Source organism: Lissotriton helveticus, chromosome 5_1 (genome assembly GCF_964261635.1).
Source record: "Lissotriton helveticus chromosome 5_1, aLisHel1.1, whole genome shotgun sequence".
In the NCBI taxonomy this organism is placed as follows: domain Eukaryota; kingdom Metazoa; phylum Chordata; class Amphibia; order Caudata; family Salamandridae; genus Lissotriton; species Lissotriton helveticus.
Genome location: NC_136065.1, coordinates 77836413 through 77848793, shown reverse-complemented (window position 1 = coordinate 77848793; position 12381 = coordinate 77836413). Strand labels below are relative to the sequence as shown.

Genomic DNA, 12381 nt, shown 5'->3' with positions numbered 1-12381 from the left:
TATATATAAATATCCAAGTTTAACACGTCCCAGTAAAGGCACAAGTCCATTTCAAATAGGATAAGGCAGGGGCTTACCTTAAGTTTTTCAGCCAATAAATTCTTGAAACACCTGAGTTACATTTTTCCGGAAGAAGGCCCATAACGGCAATCCACAAACATGCCATTCGTATATTGTCCGCTTCTGTGTCACTGTACTTCTTAGATTTTGATGGTTCCAACATGGTCTTTCTTAGCTAACTTCGCGTGTGACCAATAAGCTCTACGGAGAGTCAACAAATGATTCTTTTTAAGTGGTGATTGTTTGACCAGAGAGTATAACAGATTTAAAGATACTCGCCATAATTGCTCTGTAGCCAGCTTTGGAAGATCCTTTTCCCAGTGCAGGGATGGAACTCTCATTTTCTCATCTGCTGTAGAAATAAATATCCAATACCACTGGAAAACCTCTTTCTTAGGTTGTTGCTTAGCTCTCACCCACTCGAGAAAATCCTGCACCGAACTGCTCACCTCCGACAACTTTTTTGGATGACTGACAAAAACATAGCTGCAGGTAATTAAACTTGGAAAGCGCCCCCCACCCCCCAATTTGTCAGATATCTCTTGTTATGTGATGAGGTAATCACCCTCCCTGAAGTCTCCCCAGGTGGAAAAGTTGCCATGCTGGGGAAGATAACTAAGTTCATCTTTAAGCTACTTGGGGGTTCCAGGAGAGCCCTAAATTGAATTGGTGCCGGTTCCGCTTTGTAGTCTATCACCAGAATTTTCCTAAAGAAGACCCACACCCTTTGTGCCGTTAAGAGTACCTTCAACGTAACTTATTTAAAAACTTTGGGTCCCCAAACTTAAACAAAAAACGTATTGAGGCCTAAATGCTTCAACATAACTTCATACAATTGACTCATGTAAGAATTATCTAGCTCTCCAGCCAAGAGCCGGGAATTCTTGAACTGGAAAGCATAACAGTCTCATCCAGAGCTGTTTTCATGAGATCCTGGCTCCCCAGGATACAGCTTCCGACCCTCCCTTGCAATTTCTGCAAAAGCTTTTGGGGAAAGGAAGTGGTTTAGTGTTAAACAAGACGATCACCTTAGGAAGAACCAGCATCTTAATGATGTTCACCCTCCCACAGATACCGAGGGGCAGATTTCCTCACCTTGGAAGGAGATCATCTCTATAATGGTGTTGTTTGCACATGAAAGATCTTTGAAAAACAAGAGACCAGAGGCATTTGGCAAAACAGGAACCGTTAGTTCGATTAAACATAGCGGCCGGGAGAACAGTTACAGGCACAGGGTCAAATTTCAAACACCCTGCAGCAGACTTATAGAAAGTTCATTATTAGCAGTAAAATGTTTCTGGCGATCCTTGTATGGTGAGGAATACAAGTTTAAATTATTTTTAATGGATAATCCAGGTGGGCCTCGACCTTGCATGGACACAATGCGGCCAGTGGGTAACGTGTCCAGATGTCTGGCATGGGGAGCGCCCGATTGCTGTGTTCTGATTGGCTATAAGCCCATTACAAAATAATGGGGTAACCCAATAATTGCCAGAAATTCTGGGTACAATGAGGTAATGAACAAGTGGTCCGTGACTGCTTTAGAGAAGAGTAATTTATGATTTATCATGTGTGTGTTGCTTAATTAAGTCAAACACTGGTAAGACATACCAAAAATGAACACAACAACATACCCTGCTATCTAAGATAGCATTTTTCAAAACGTACAGTCAATGTAAAACACAAAAGCGCCAAAGAATTTCTCAGTCCAGTATATTTAATTTCATATACTTGAAACAGATCAAAAGGTAATTTAGACAAAAGGAAGGTACAAAGATTGCTCAAGGGACGGGAGACGAATGGGTGTGCTCGTGATGGGTAGGGAAAAGTGAATAGTCACTAATATTCAGAGTTTATAAATTTTTAATGCTTAGGCAATGGACTGGTAAAGAGACCAGTACAGAAAGGTCTGTCCCAAACAGATTATTGATAACATTTTTTACTGTTTTTTTGCAAATGCATAAATGCGTCAACGTTTCGACTCGGCTTGTGCATAGAGGGTGACTTATACCTCCGCTGAGAGTCTTCTTTAGGACGAAAGGGGGGGCAAGGGGAAACCTAGGGGTGAAAGATCGACTGTCGGTTAATTGGCGCCTATTACCCAATCCGGGAGAGAATAGAGTGGTGGTATGGTACTGACCGAATCCTGGTGCCACACAGGCATCTCAGGTAAACCACTGGAGGTTGAGTAGTTAATGGCTTTGTCAGGCTTTCTGTGGAAAACCAATACTAAATTTAGTATGCATACAATTCTGCAATGTGACGCAAGGTATGAGGTTACTCTGATTCTGCACTCACCCATTAGTAGTGAGCTGAAATCCACTCATGAGAGCCCACCTTGTGAACTCCTCACCGGTATTTAAAACGGTCAATTAATTAGAACATGGTCATCAGACATTTGAATTAATCTGTCAAGACCTGCAAGTTAAGGAGATGGAACGAAGTTAAATAAGGGTTAAAAGCTGCCAAAGTAAAGCTTGTCGTTTTGGCAGTGGTTTCAGAAATGTACCATAAATGAAAAGCTGGGAGTCTCACGCCTCGTAGAATCCCTTTTGCCAAGTTCAGAAGCAGGAACGAACTGGCAGAAGGCTTCCGTTTATATGCCGAAAGCAGTGTGAGCCGGAGAAACATGCATGTCGCACTTTCAGCCCTCGCGCGTCATTCAAGGAGCTCAGAGCTCGTAATCCACGGAGCCCGGAGGTTAAGTTCAAAGACCCAGGGTGGATGCCAGAGAGTGCAATACTGTAATATCCTTAAAGCCATACCGGCAATTTTAAAAGGCGCAATTATATACAGTGATAACTCTTAAATGAGAAGGTACCAACAAGAAACTGGGTTCCAATCTCAATTGGAGAATAACATGTGCATCCAAGCATGTCTAATCGGAGATATGTGTAGGAATTACATAACACGTATGTGTACTAACTCCCTACAGTGCAGTGAGAGCGATAGGGTGCCATTATATGCAGTGTACTAATACGTAATGGGAGTACGCAGTGTGGGAGAAAACTAATGTGGTATTCGCAATCATGGTAATTATTCATGTGTGGATACCGATTTGCGCAGGGAGTTGTACATATAACATAGGAGAAGCTTAAGGGGTTTATATGCAAGAGAAGAAAGCATAGTAGTTCAACAAACCATGGGGATACATATTTATGCATGTATAAAGGTCACATGTGAAGGTACGGATCGACAACAATTAGGTGTATATACATGATGCTATGGATGGGAGGTGCATACATATATTACAATTTATATTCACAAGCGGTGTATATACATGGAGTGCATACATATTACTAATCATATTTACAAGCGGTGTATATACATAGAGTGATAAGGAATCTAATGTATTCTGCCTATTTACAAACTATAAAGTCGGTGCTAGGTAGCCATATAGCCTTCCTATATACATCCTACAAGCTATATATGCCGTGTCAGAATGTGCAGGTCTAAGGACCAAGGTTCTGATGGGGGTGTTTAGCCAATACTCAAAGTTGCCGCCTGTCTGGCTATCTCCTCGTATTCGTTCAACCCCCTAAGTGCTGTGTCAAATGTGTGAATCCATTTACACTCACAATAGTTCAGGGTGTTGGAGAAATTCCCACCCCTTGGGCTCCTTTGGACTTTTTTCGATCACCCACCCTTTTAGGCTCTCGGCCGAGTGCCCAAAGGTGATAAAGTGTTCTACTAGTAGGGCACCTTGTACCCCACACCATATTCAACTACAGTGTTGTAAGACACAGGTTTTGACTTTCTGCGTTGTTTGCCCGATATACAAAAAGCTGCGGGGGCATGAGATGGCATATATGACCCCTGAGGAGTTACAATTGGTGTGATCCCTCATTGTGTACGTGTAGACACTTAAAATGGCCCTTGATGGGGGTGATGTTCCATAGTGGTAACTGGACACTGTTGGGTTTGGGTGGAAGTAAAGATTTCACCAAAAAGTCCCTGATTCTTTTCCCTTTTCTAAAGGCATGCATGGTGCGGTTTGGTATACCCAGATCGTCAGCAACCAGGTGGCAATGTTTGTTCACAGTTTTCCGATGTCATTGCTCTTGGTGTAATAGGTCGTGACACAAGTTAATCGATCCTGTGTCTGGGAATTATTGCTTTAAGGTTCCAGAAGATACTCCCTGTGACTAAACCAGGCCCTCTTACGTGCCTTCTTGAGGAGCCTGACGGGATAGCCACGATCAGTCAACCAATACTAATTTAAGTATTGGTTTTCCACAGAAAACCCTGACTGAGCCATTAACTACTCAACCTCCAGTGGTTTACCTGAGATGCCTGTGTGGCACCAGGATTCGGTCAGTACTACACCGTCACTCAGTTCTCTCCCGGATTGGGTAATAGACGCCAATTAACGCACAGTTGATCTTTTACCCCTAGGTTGCCCCCCTTTCGTCCTGAAGAGGTATAAGTCACCATCTATGCACAAGCCGAGTCGAAACGTCGACGCACCCCACCCATCAACGGCCTGTATCTCATCCCATCCCCTTCGCTTGATGTTGCATTTATGCATTTACAAAAAACTGTAAACATTTTTATCAATAATCTGTTTGGGACAGGCCTTTCTGTACTGGTCTCTTTACCAGTCCATTGCCTAAGCATTAAAAATGTATAAACTCTGAATATTAGTGACTATTCACTTTTCCCGTCCCATCACGAGCACCCCCATTCTTCTCCTGTCCCTTGAGCAACCTTTGTACCTTCCTTTTGTCTAAATTAACTTTTGATCTGGTTCAAGTATATGAAATTAAATATACTGGACTTAAACAATTCTTTGACGCTTTCGTGTTTTACATTGACTGTACGTTTTGAAAAATGCTATCTTAGATAGCAGGGTATGTTGTTGTGTTCATTGTTGGTATGTCTTACCAGTGTTTGACTTAATTAAGCAACACACACATGATAAATCATAAATTACTCTTCTCGAAAGAAGTCACGGACCACTTGTTCATTACCTGATTGGCTATATGTTCCTAACTAATGTGGCATCTGAATTTGTAGTGTTTTAGGAGCACACGTAACCCCTCCAGCCATGCGTGCATTATTGGGGCCAATCTCCGGCTGTGTGTACTTTATATACACAAGACTCCACCAGAAGCAGATGTAACCTGTTAGTCAGTCCCCCTCTCACTGAGCGGACCACCACTCATAGACGACCCAATCTGAGGCTCTCCGTGGACTCACATGAAGCACACTGGTCCACTGAGCTATCTGCCATAGAACACCCACATGCTGCCCTAAGATGTTAAAGGTACTTTTGGATATCGTTAGATATCTTATGCGGACTGTTCATACACTGTTGTGTATGAACAGTAACTCACACTGAGCACTAGTCCGCAGGCGCTGCTCTTAATACTGAATCTTATTTCAAATACGGGTCTTATGTGATGTTCATCCTTCGTTCCTGTAGCTGTCATTGCTCTTTAATGCAAAGATGATGTGTGTGTTATTTATTACAGGTGTAATAATGTGAAGATTCAATGCCCAGAGATGGTGGTGAAGAGTTATAAAGGTAAATATCATTGTGACTATTAGCTCTGTATGTTACGGTTCATGAAAATGATGTGGTATGGTATGGTTTTGTGTGGTATGGTATGAAATGTTATGTTCGTATGGTATGGGATAGGAAGGGATGAGAGTGTGTATGGTATGATATTGTATGGTTTGGAACGTTATGATTTGATGGGATTGTGTGGTGTGGTGTGGTGTGGTGTGCTATGGGTTGGTATCATGGTGTAATATGGTATGGTGGGATGGTGTGGTGTGGATTGGTGTGGTGTGCTATGGAATGGTATGGCATGGAATGTTATGGTGGTATGGTATGGGGTAGGAAGGGATTAGATGCGATTGGATGGTGTGGATTGGAGTTTTATGGAATGGTATGTTATGGCGGTATGGTATGGAACGTTATGATGGGATGGTGTGATGTTCTATGGGGCAGGATCATAGTATAATATGGGATGGCATAGAATTGCACCTCAGAATTTGGTATGTACTGCATAACACATTCTGTGTTCCAGAGTTCTCGCTCCAACAGTGACCTACCACATGCTTCTACAATGACCCAGCACATACTGACCTAGGGCATGCACCTACACTGACCCAGCACATACTGACCTAGGGCATGCACCAACACTGTCGTAGTTCGTGCACTTACCCTGAGCTACCCCATGCACCTACACTGACCTAGCGCATACTTCTACTCTGATCTAACGTATGCACCTATAGTGACGTAGTGTATGAACCTACACTGACCTAGCACATGCACTCACTCTGGCCTAGCACATATATCTACACTGATGTAGTGCATCCATCTACAATGCAGTGTAGTATATGACTGGTACTGTATACCTTGGAGTAGATTTGTCATTCTGTACCATCAAATGCAGTGTACTGACTAGTACTGTATACCTTCAAGTAGCTCTCTTGCTCTGTATCATATAATATAGAATACTAACTAGTACAGTATGTCTTGGATCAATTCTGTTTTCTGTACAATCTAATGCAGTGTACTGGCTATTACATTATAGCTTGGAATAGCTCTGTAGCTCTGTACCATCTAATGCAGTGTACTGACTAGTACTGTACTCCTTGGAGTGGCTCTCTCACTCTGTAACGTCTAATGCAGTGCACTGAGTTGTACTGTATACCTTGGAGTAGTTTGCCATCTAATGCGGATTACTGGCTTCTACTGTATGCCTTTGGAGTAGCTCTGTGACTCTTCACCATCTAATGCAGTGTACTGACTAGTACTGTATACTTTCTAATAACTCTCTCGCTCTGTCCCATGTAACGCAGTGTAATGACTAGTACTGTATACCTTCTAATAACTCTCTTACTCTGTGCCATCTAACGCAGTGTACTGAATAGTACTGTATACCTCTAGTAGCTTTCCTTCCCTGCAGCATCCATTGTGGTGTACTGATTACTACTGTATACCTTTGAAGTATTTGAAGTAGCTTTGTCACTCTGTGACTTCTAATAGAGTGTACTGACTAGTACAGATCACCTTCTAGCACCTCCGAGATGCACCCCCCTTGCAGAACATTTGCCCCAAGATTTCTCATCCTTTACTACCCGAAGGACAGCTGTCGAAGCATGGTTTATTTTTGAGAAGCAGCTTCACCTCTTGCAAGCCTTTTCTTTCCTCCTAGTTCTTGTTTCTGCTCTAACTTTGCTGCTTTAAGACTCTTATTTTCCAGTAGTGAGGAAACTTCCAGCAGTAAGGTTGGATCTAGGAGGGCCTTTAGCCATTGGTCTTCACTTTTCAAGAGCTGCACTCGTGCTTGTGGGGTCATCCACCTTGCGGGATCGAGCAGCGGCGTGCCACAAGCACAAGTGCAGTGCTTGAAAAGTGAAGACCTCGCGAGCACGCACGCACGCACCACTCCCGGGCTTGTTCTGTTAGTTGCTCTCTCTATAAGCAGAGAGAAGTGTGTATATAGATTTGCCACAAGGCAGCGTGAGCAAGCGGAGAGCGGCTTGGAAACATGAGGCGGCATACCCGATCACCTCCAGCCTCTGACGGCGTGTTGCTGGGCAACCGAGTACACCGCCTGCACTCCCAGGTGAAACATTTGCACCCTTCCTTGTGTTGTGTGTGAGCATCCGAAGAGTAGCGATGCTGTCCCACAGCACCTTGACCAAGTATACAATGGCGTTGTACTACTTTGGCAGAGTTTGGGACTATTTTGGAATTTATTTACGAGCGCTTTTCACAAGCGCAACTGTTTATCGTAAAGTCACTTTTCACAACCACTACTGTGCGCCCGCCCACTTTTTGTGCTCTGCACCTTTCCTCCCTCCTCTTGTGCTACATGTCCCTTCGTCTAATTACCGCCCCCGCTTTTTGCTCCACCATGAGTCTGCCCGTAGCTCCTCTTATGTTGTTCATCCCTTCTGCCATTAGCGTACCTTGCCCTCTCCTGTGGCCAGAGCGGATCTGCTAAGCAGCCCCTCCCGTTGCTGGATCCATTATTGCTGCCCCTGTGTGGGCTTGGTCAGGGAGGCATTTTCAAGTTGAATACAATATACACGTTCCTCATACCCCGCAGACGCACCGACCAAGATGCGAGATGTCCATTAACTTGATTAGGATTCTCTAATTGTGACTGATTGGCATATGCAGCGGTAGTGCTGTGGAATTCAGGCAATATTTATATATGTGATTTTCTTTTTGCTTGTGTCACGGCGCAAGGTATTAAACTGTTATTACGTCCATGTACCAGACCGAGGTCAAGACAAAGAGTCACTGTAGGTGATGCACAGCTGCTTGTTTATTGTCTCAGTTTCTGGGACACTTTAGCATCAAAGTCGGGAGCTTCTTGACAAGATGGTTGTTCTGAATGGACAGATGACGTGGTACTCCCTTAAGTGCAGAAGTCACTTTGCAGCAATTTCCACAGCTTTATTAGTTGTCAAGATAGACTGATTTATTTGACCACACACGTCACCCCTGAGTGCCTGCGAATGTTGGTTTAGGGATCATAATGAAAGACTTCAAATCAAATCAAATTGAGCTTTATTCGGTTGTACGTAGAACATCCATAAAAGCACAGTATATATTACATCTAAAAAAGTACAATAAAAAACAGTTGGATTAAAAAATGGTACAATATCAACGATATGACAGTTTCCCAAAGTTCCATTCGTCCCATAGATACTTTTTACTCTTTATATGGAAGCTACGACCATAAGAGTATAAGCTGCTGAAGCGTAAACACGGAATGAGCCAATACAATCGAGGTAAAAAGCTTACAAGTTAAGAAAAGTGACAAACAATGCATCATGAATTGAGATAAAAAAATACAGCAGAATTTAAAAGAAAAATAAAACCAATCTATTTTACAGATACACAAGATACGAGTCACTGTTACTCTAAATTCTGCATGTGCTTAATAGTCAATTTCAAGAAGTTTACTATTGATTTAGCAAAAGATTCAACTTCTAGAAATTGAAGCGCAAGGAATGCCGGGTGACACCTGTGTAATTTTCAAAATAGAAGTGAGCCACTGTTTCCTCAGATCCTGGTAAAACTTGCAGAAAAGTAACGTGTGGATCGTAGTTTAGGGGGAGCAATCATCGCAGGGGCATGGTTGAGGGTCTTTTTCCCAGTTATTAATCTTAGGGAAGGTGACTAGATGGTGAAAAAAGTCTTAACCTTGTTAGCAAAAGTCTTTCATATCCTGAAACCTCAAAGGCTGGACCGTCATTGTTGTCTGAATCTGTAGTGAGTGTTGCACAGTAGATTTAGAAACCTCACTGGATAATCGTAAAGATTCTAGATGAGTCAGACGCGCCTTTTTAAATCGTTTCCTTGGTATTACTGCAATTGTAGAGGGCGAGTTGAAGAATTGTTGCATACCAAGGTCGCACAGGGATTTCCTGACATATTCTAACCAGGTGATGTGGTGGCCCTTATCTAGGGAAATACAGTCCTCAATAAGCTCCCTACAAAGAGAGGTTTCACTGGTGGACCATATGCGGTGGGACAGAAGAAGGGGTTGGATCCTTATCAGATCTGTTCTGAATGTCAAGCCCAACTCCATGTGGCAAGCATAGTTGGAAGTTCCCTTTGGGACAGCCAAGATACATTTTAAAAAGTTATTTTTTTTTCAGAACCAAATTTTATTGACATTTCAGATACGATTGCAAGACATCCACAGTACTCCAAACACCGGAGGGGCTGTGAGCATGTAATCAAGAAGCAAAGTATAGCAATCAGTACAGTAAGCAGGATAAGGCATTGATTTTGAACTACCCTTACCCCCCCAACCCCATAAAGCTACCCCCTCCCGGGTCCCACCCTAGCCCTGTTCATGATGGTCACCTGGATCTAAGCTAATCAGTCTATACAATAGTGGTAATACACTTCCACCCTCGCCCCGGTTCTCAGAACAATTGGTCTCCAGTTACATCCTGCCGCGGCGGCGGCTCCAGCCACAGCCCCCTGTACTCCGCCCGCCTCGTCCAAATTTTATAGTGCTTTCTGGGGCAGCGACGGGCCTCAAACACTGGACGTTCCAGTCCCATATAATAGTCCAAGCCCCGTTTCCATACCTCTATCGGGGGAGCCCTAGGGTCTTTCCAGGCGCGGGCCACATCCCTCTTGGCCACTGTAAGACCCAGGAGTAACAAGTGTCTTTTATATATGTTGCCACTCACCTGCTCCAAGACATGTAAAAGGCCCAGCTGTGATGTACGTGGGAGCTGCCAACCCAGTAACTCATCCAAACAGTCCCATACACTCCCCCAATACCTCTCCAGTGCCCCACAGGACCACACTGTATGAAGGAACGTGCCCACCTCTCTGCCACACCTCAGACAATCGGGAGAGGCAATCAGTCCGCCTCGCCACAGCCTCTCTCTCGTGTAGTAAGCCCTGTGTAGGTATTTAAATTGGATAAAGCGCAGTCATGCGGCTATAGCCGCTTCCCTTGGGGCCGCGAGGGCCTCCCTCCACCCCTCCTCATCAATTTCTCCGACATCTCTCTCCCAATTAGACCGCAAGCCGTCCAGGGAGGAGGAACAATGAATAACCAGTGATTGATAGATGCGGGATATTTTCTTTTCTGTCAGTTCTCCCATAAATAATTTGGCTTCTAGCGGACTGAATTCCGGTAGGGAGTCCAATCCCTCCAAGGCAGGGGAGATAGCGTGTCGAAACTGCAGGTATTTGAAGAACTGGGTATGTGGCATATCATACTCATCCCTCAGCTCCTGAAAGGATTTAAGGGTTGTGCCCCTCACGACATGCCCCAGCGCCGAGATCCCTATCGCGTCCCAGCCGCGAAACCCCTGCAAAATCGCCAAGGCCGGCTGGCGGCAGTTCTGCCACAGCGGGGTCTCCTCAGTCAGCCTGTTCCACCATCCCATACGACTAAGTGCTCGACGCCAGACCTGGAAGATAACCTGCGTAGCCACTGGGAGCCTCTTCCTCTTCCCCGCCGAGTACAGTAACGTATGCAAAGTATCCGGTTCCATTAAATATCTCTCCAGAGCGTACGCCAGATCGCTCCGATCTCCATACTACCATTCATTGAGTATCAATAGATGGGACGCTTGATAGTAGGAGAGGATGTCCGATGATGCCAGGCCACCACAGTATGTAGAGAGGAAACAGGTGCGGAGGGCCACACGAATAGCACCTCCCGCCCAGAGAAAGCGGCCAGCGCCGAGTTATCTTGGCGAAACCATTGTGGCGAGATAGGATAGGGGTGATTCTGCAGTTGGTAGAGCAGACGAGGAAGGGCAACCATCTTAAAGATGGCCGAACGGCCATACAAGTTCAAGGGCATATGGGACCATGTTTTCATATCCGACCGGACCCTGTCCCAGACCGGAACAATATTACGCTCCCACGAGACTCCAGGGATGTCTGTTATGAACACCCCAAGATATTTAAGACCTCCTGTCGCCTTCTGTAGGGCGGACACCCAATTACCAAGAGCCACACCGCTGACCAGGGTCCACAAGATGGATTTCTTCACGTTAAGATTAAGCCCTGAAACCTCTCCAAACACCCTCATGATATCAAGGACTCTTGGGCCCGACCTATTAAGATCTTTAAGAAAAAACAGCACGTCGTCTGCATAAAGCGCAATTCTGTCGGACGGCCCAGCTTCCCATTAGAATCCCTTCATCTGCGCGTCCATACGCACCCATGCCGCGAGAGGTTCCATCGCGAGAGCGAATAGGTACGGCGAGAGAGGGCATCCCTGCCGGGTACCCCGCCCAATAGGGAAGACGTCTGAAATCGCACCGGCCACTCGCACAGACGCTGTCAAATCAGTATATAGCAGCCGTATATACGAGAGAAAATGAGGTCCGAGATGGGAGCCGGTAGCTCGCATCATTTCCAAGGCCACTTGGGCCCGCCTAATATTGTGTCTGGTGGCCCTGTGTGGCATAAAGCCAGCCTGGTCCGGATGGACCAGGGTGGTAATCAATGGGAGGAGGCGGTTGGCGAGCGCCTTCGCCAGTATCTTCGCCTCGATATTCAGAAGTGAGATAGGGCGATACGATTCATGGCGATCCGGTGGTCTTCCCGGTTTGCAGAACACCACGATCTCAGCATGCCTCCAATCAGGCAGCAGATGACCCAACTCTCTAGCAGCATCTAATGCCTTCTTAAAATGTGGCCCTAACTGGAGATGATATTTCCGAAAAAACTAGCACGGGAAACCGTTCGGCCCTGGGGCCTTCCCATCGTTCAGTTCTCCAAGGGCCTTTCCCAATTCCTCCACGGACAATGGAATCTCGAGACGGTCACGCTCCTCATCGGAGATCCCCCGTGGCGGGAGATCC

General features: G+C 45.2%; 1 protein-coding gene across 1 annotated transcript in view; it reads left to right on the top strand.

Annotated features, from left to right (window-relative positions):
* LOC144754154 (E3 ubiquitin-protein ligase TRIM39-like) overlaps window positions 1-12381 on the top strand; it is a 161868-nt gene that overhangs the window by 135409 nt on the left and 14078 nt on the right. The window contains exon 5 of the mRNA XM_078641736.1: window positions 5535-5587. Within this exon, the coding sequence (XP_078497862.1) occupies window positions 5535-5587 (53 nt within the window). The remainder of the gene's footprint in view (window positions 1-5534; window positions 5588-12381) is intronic.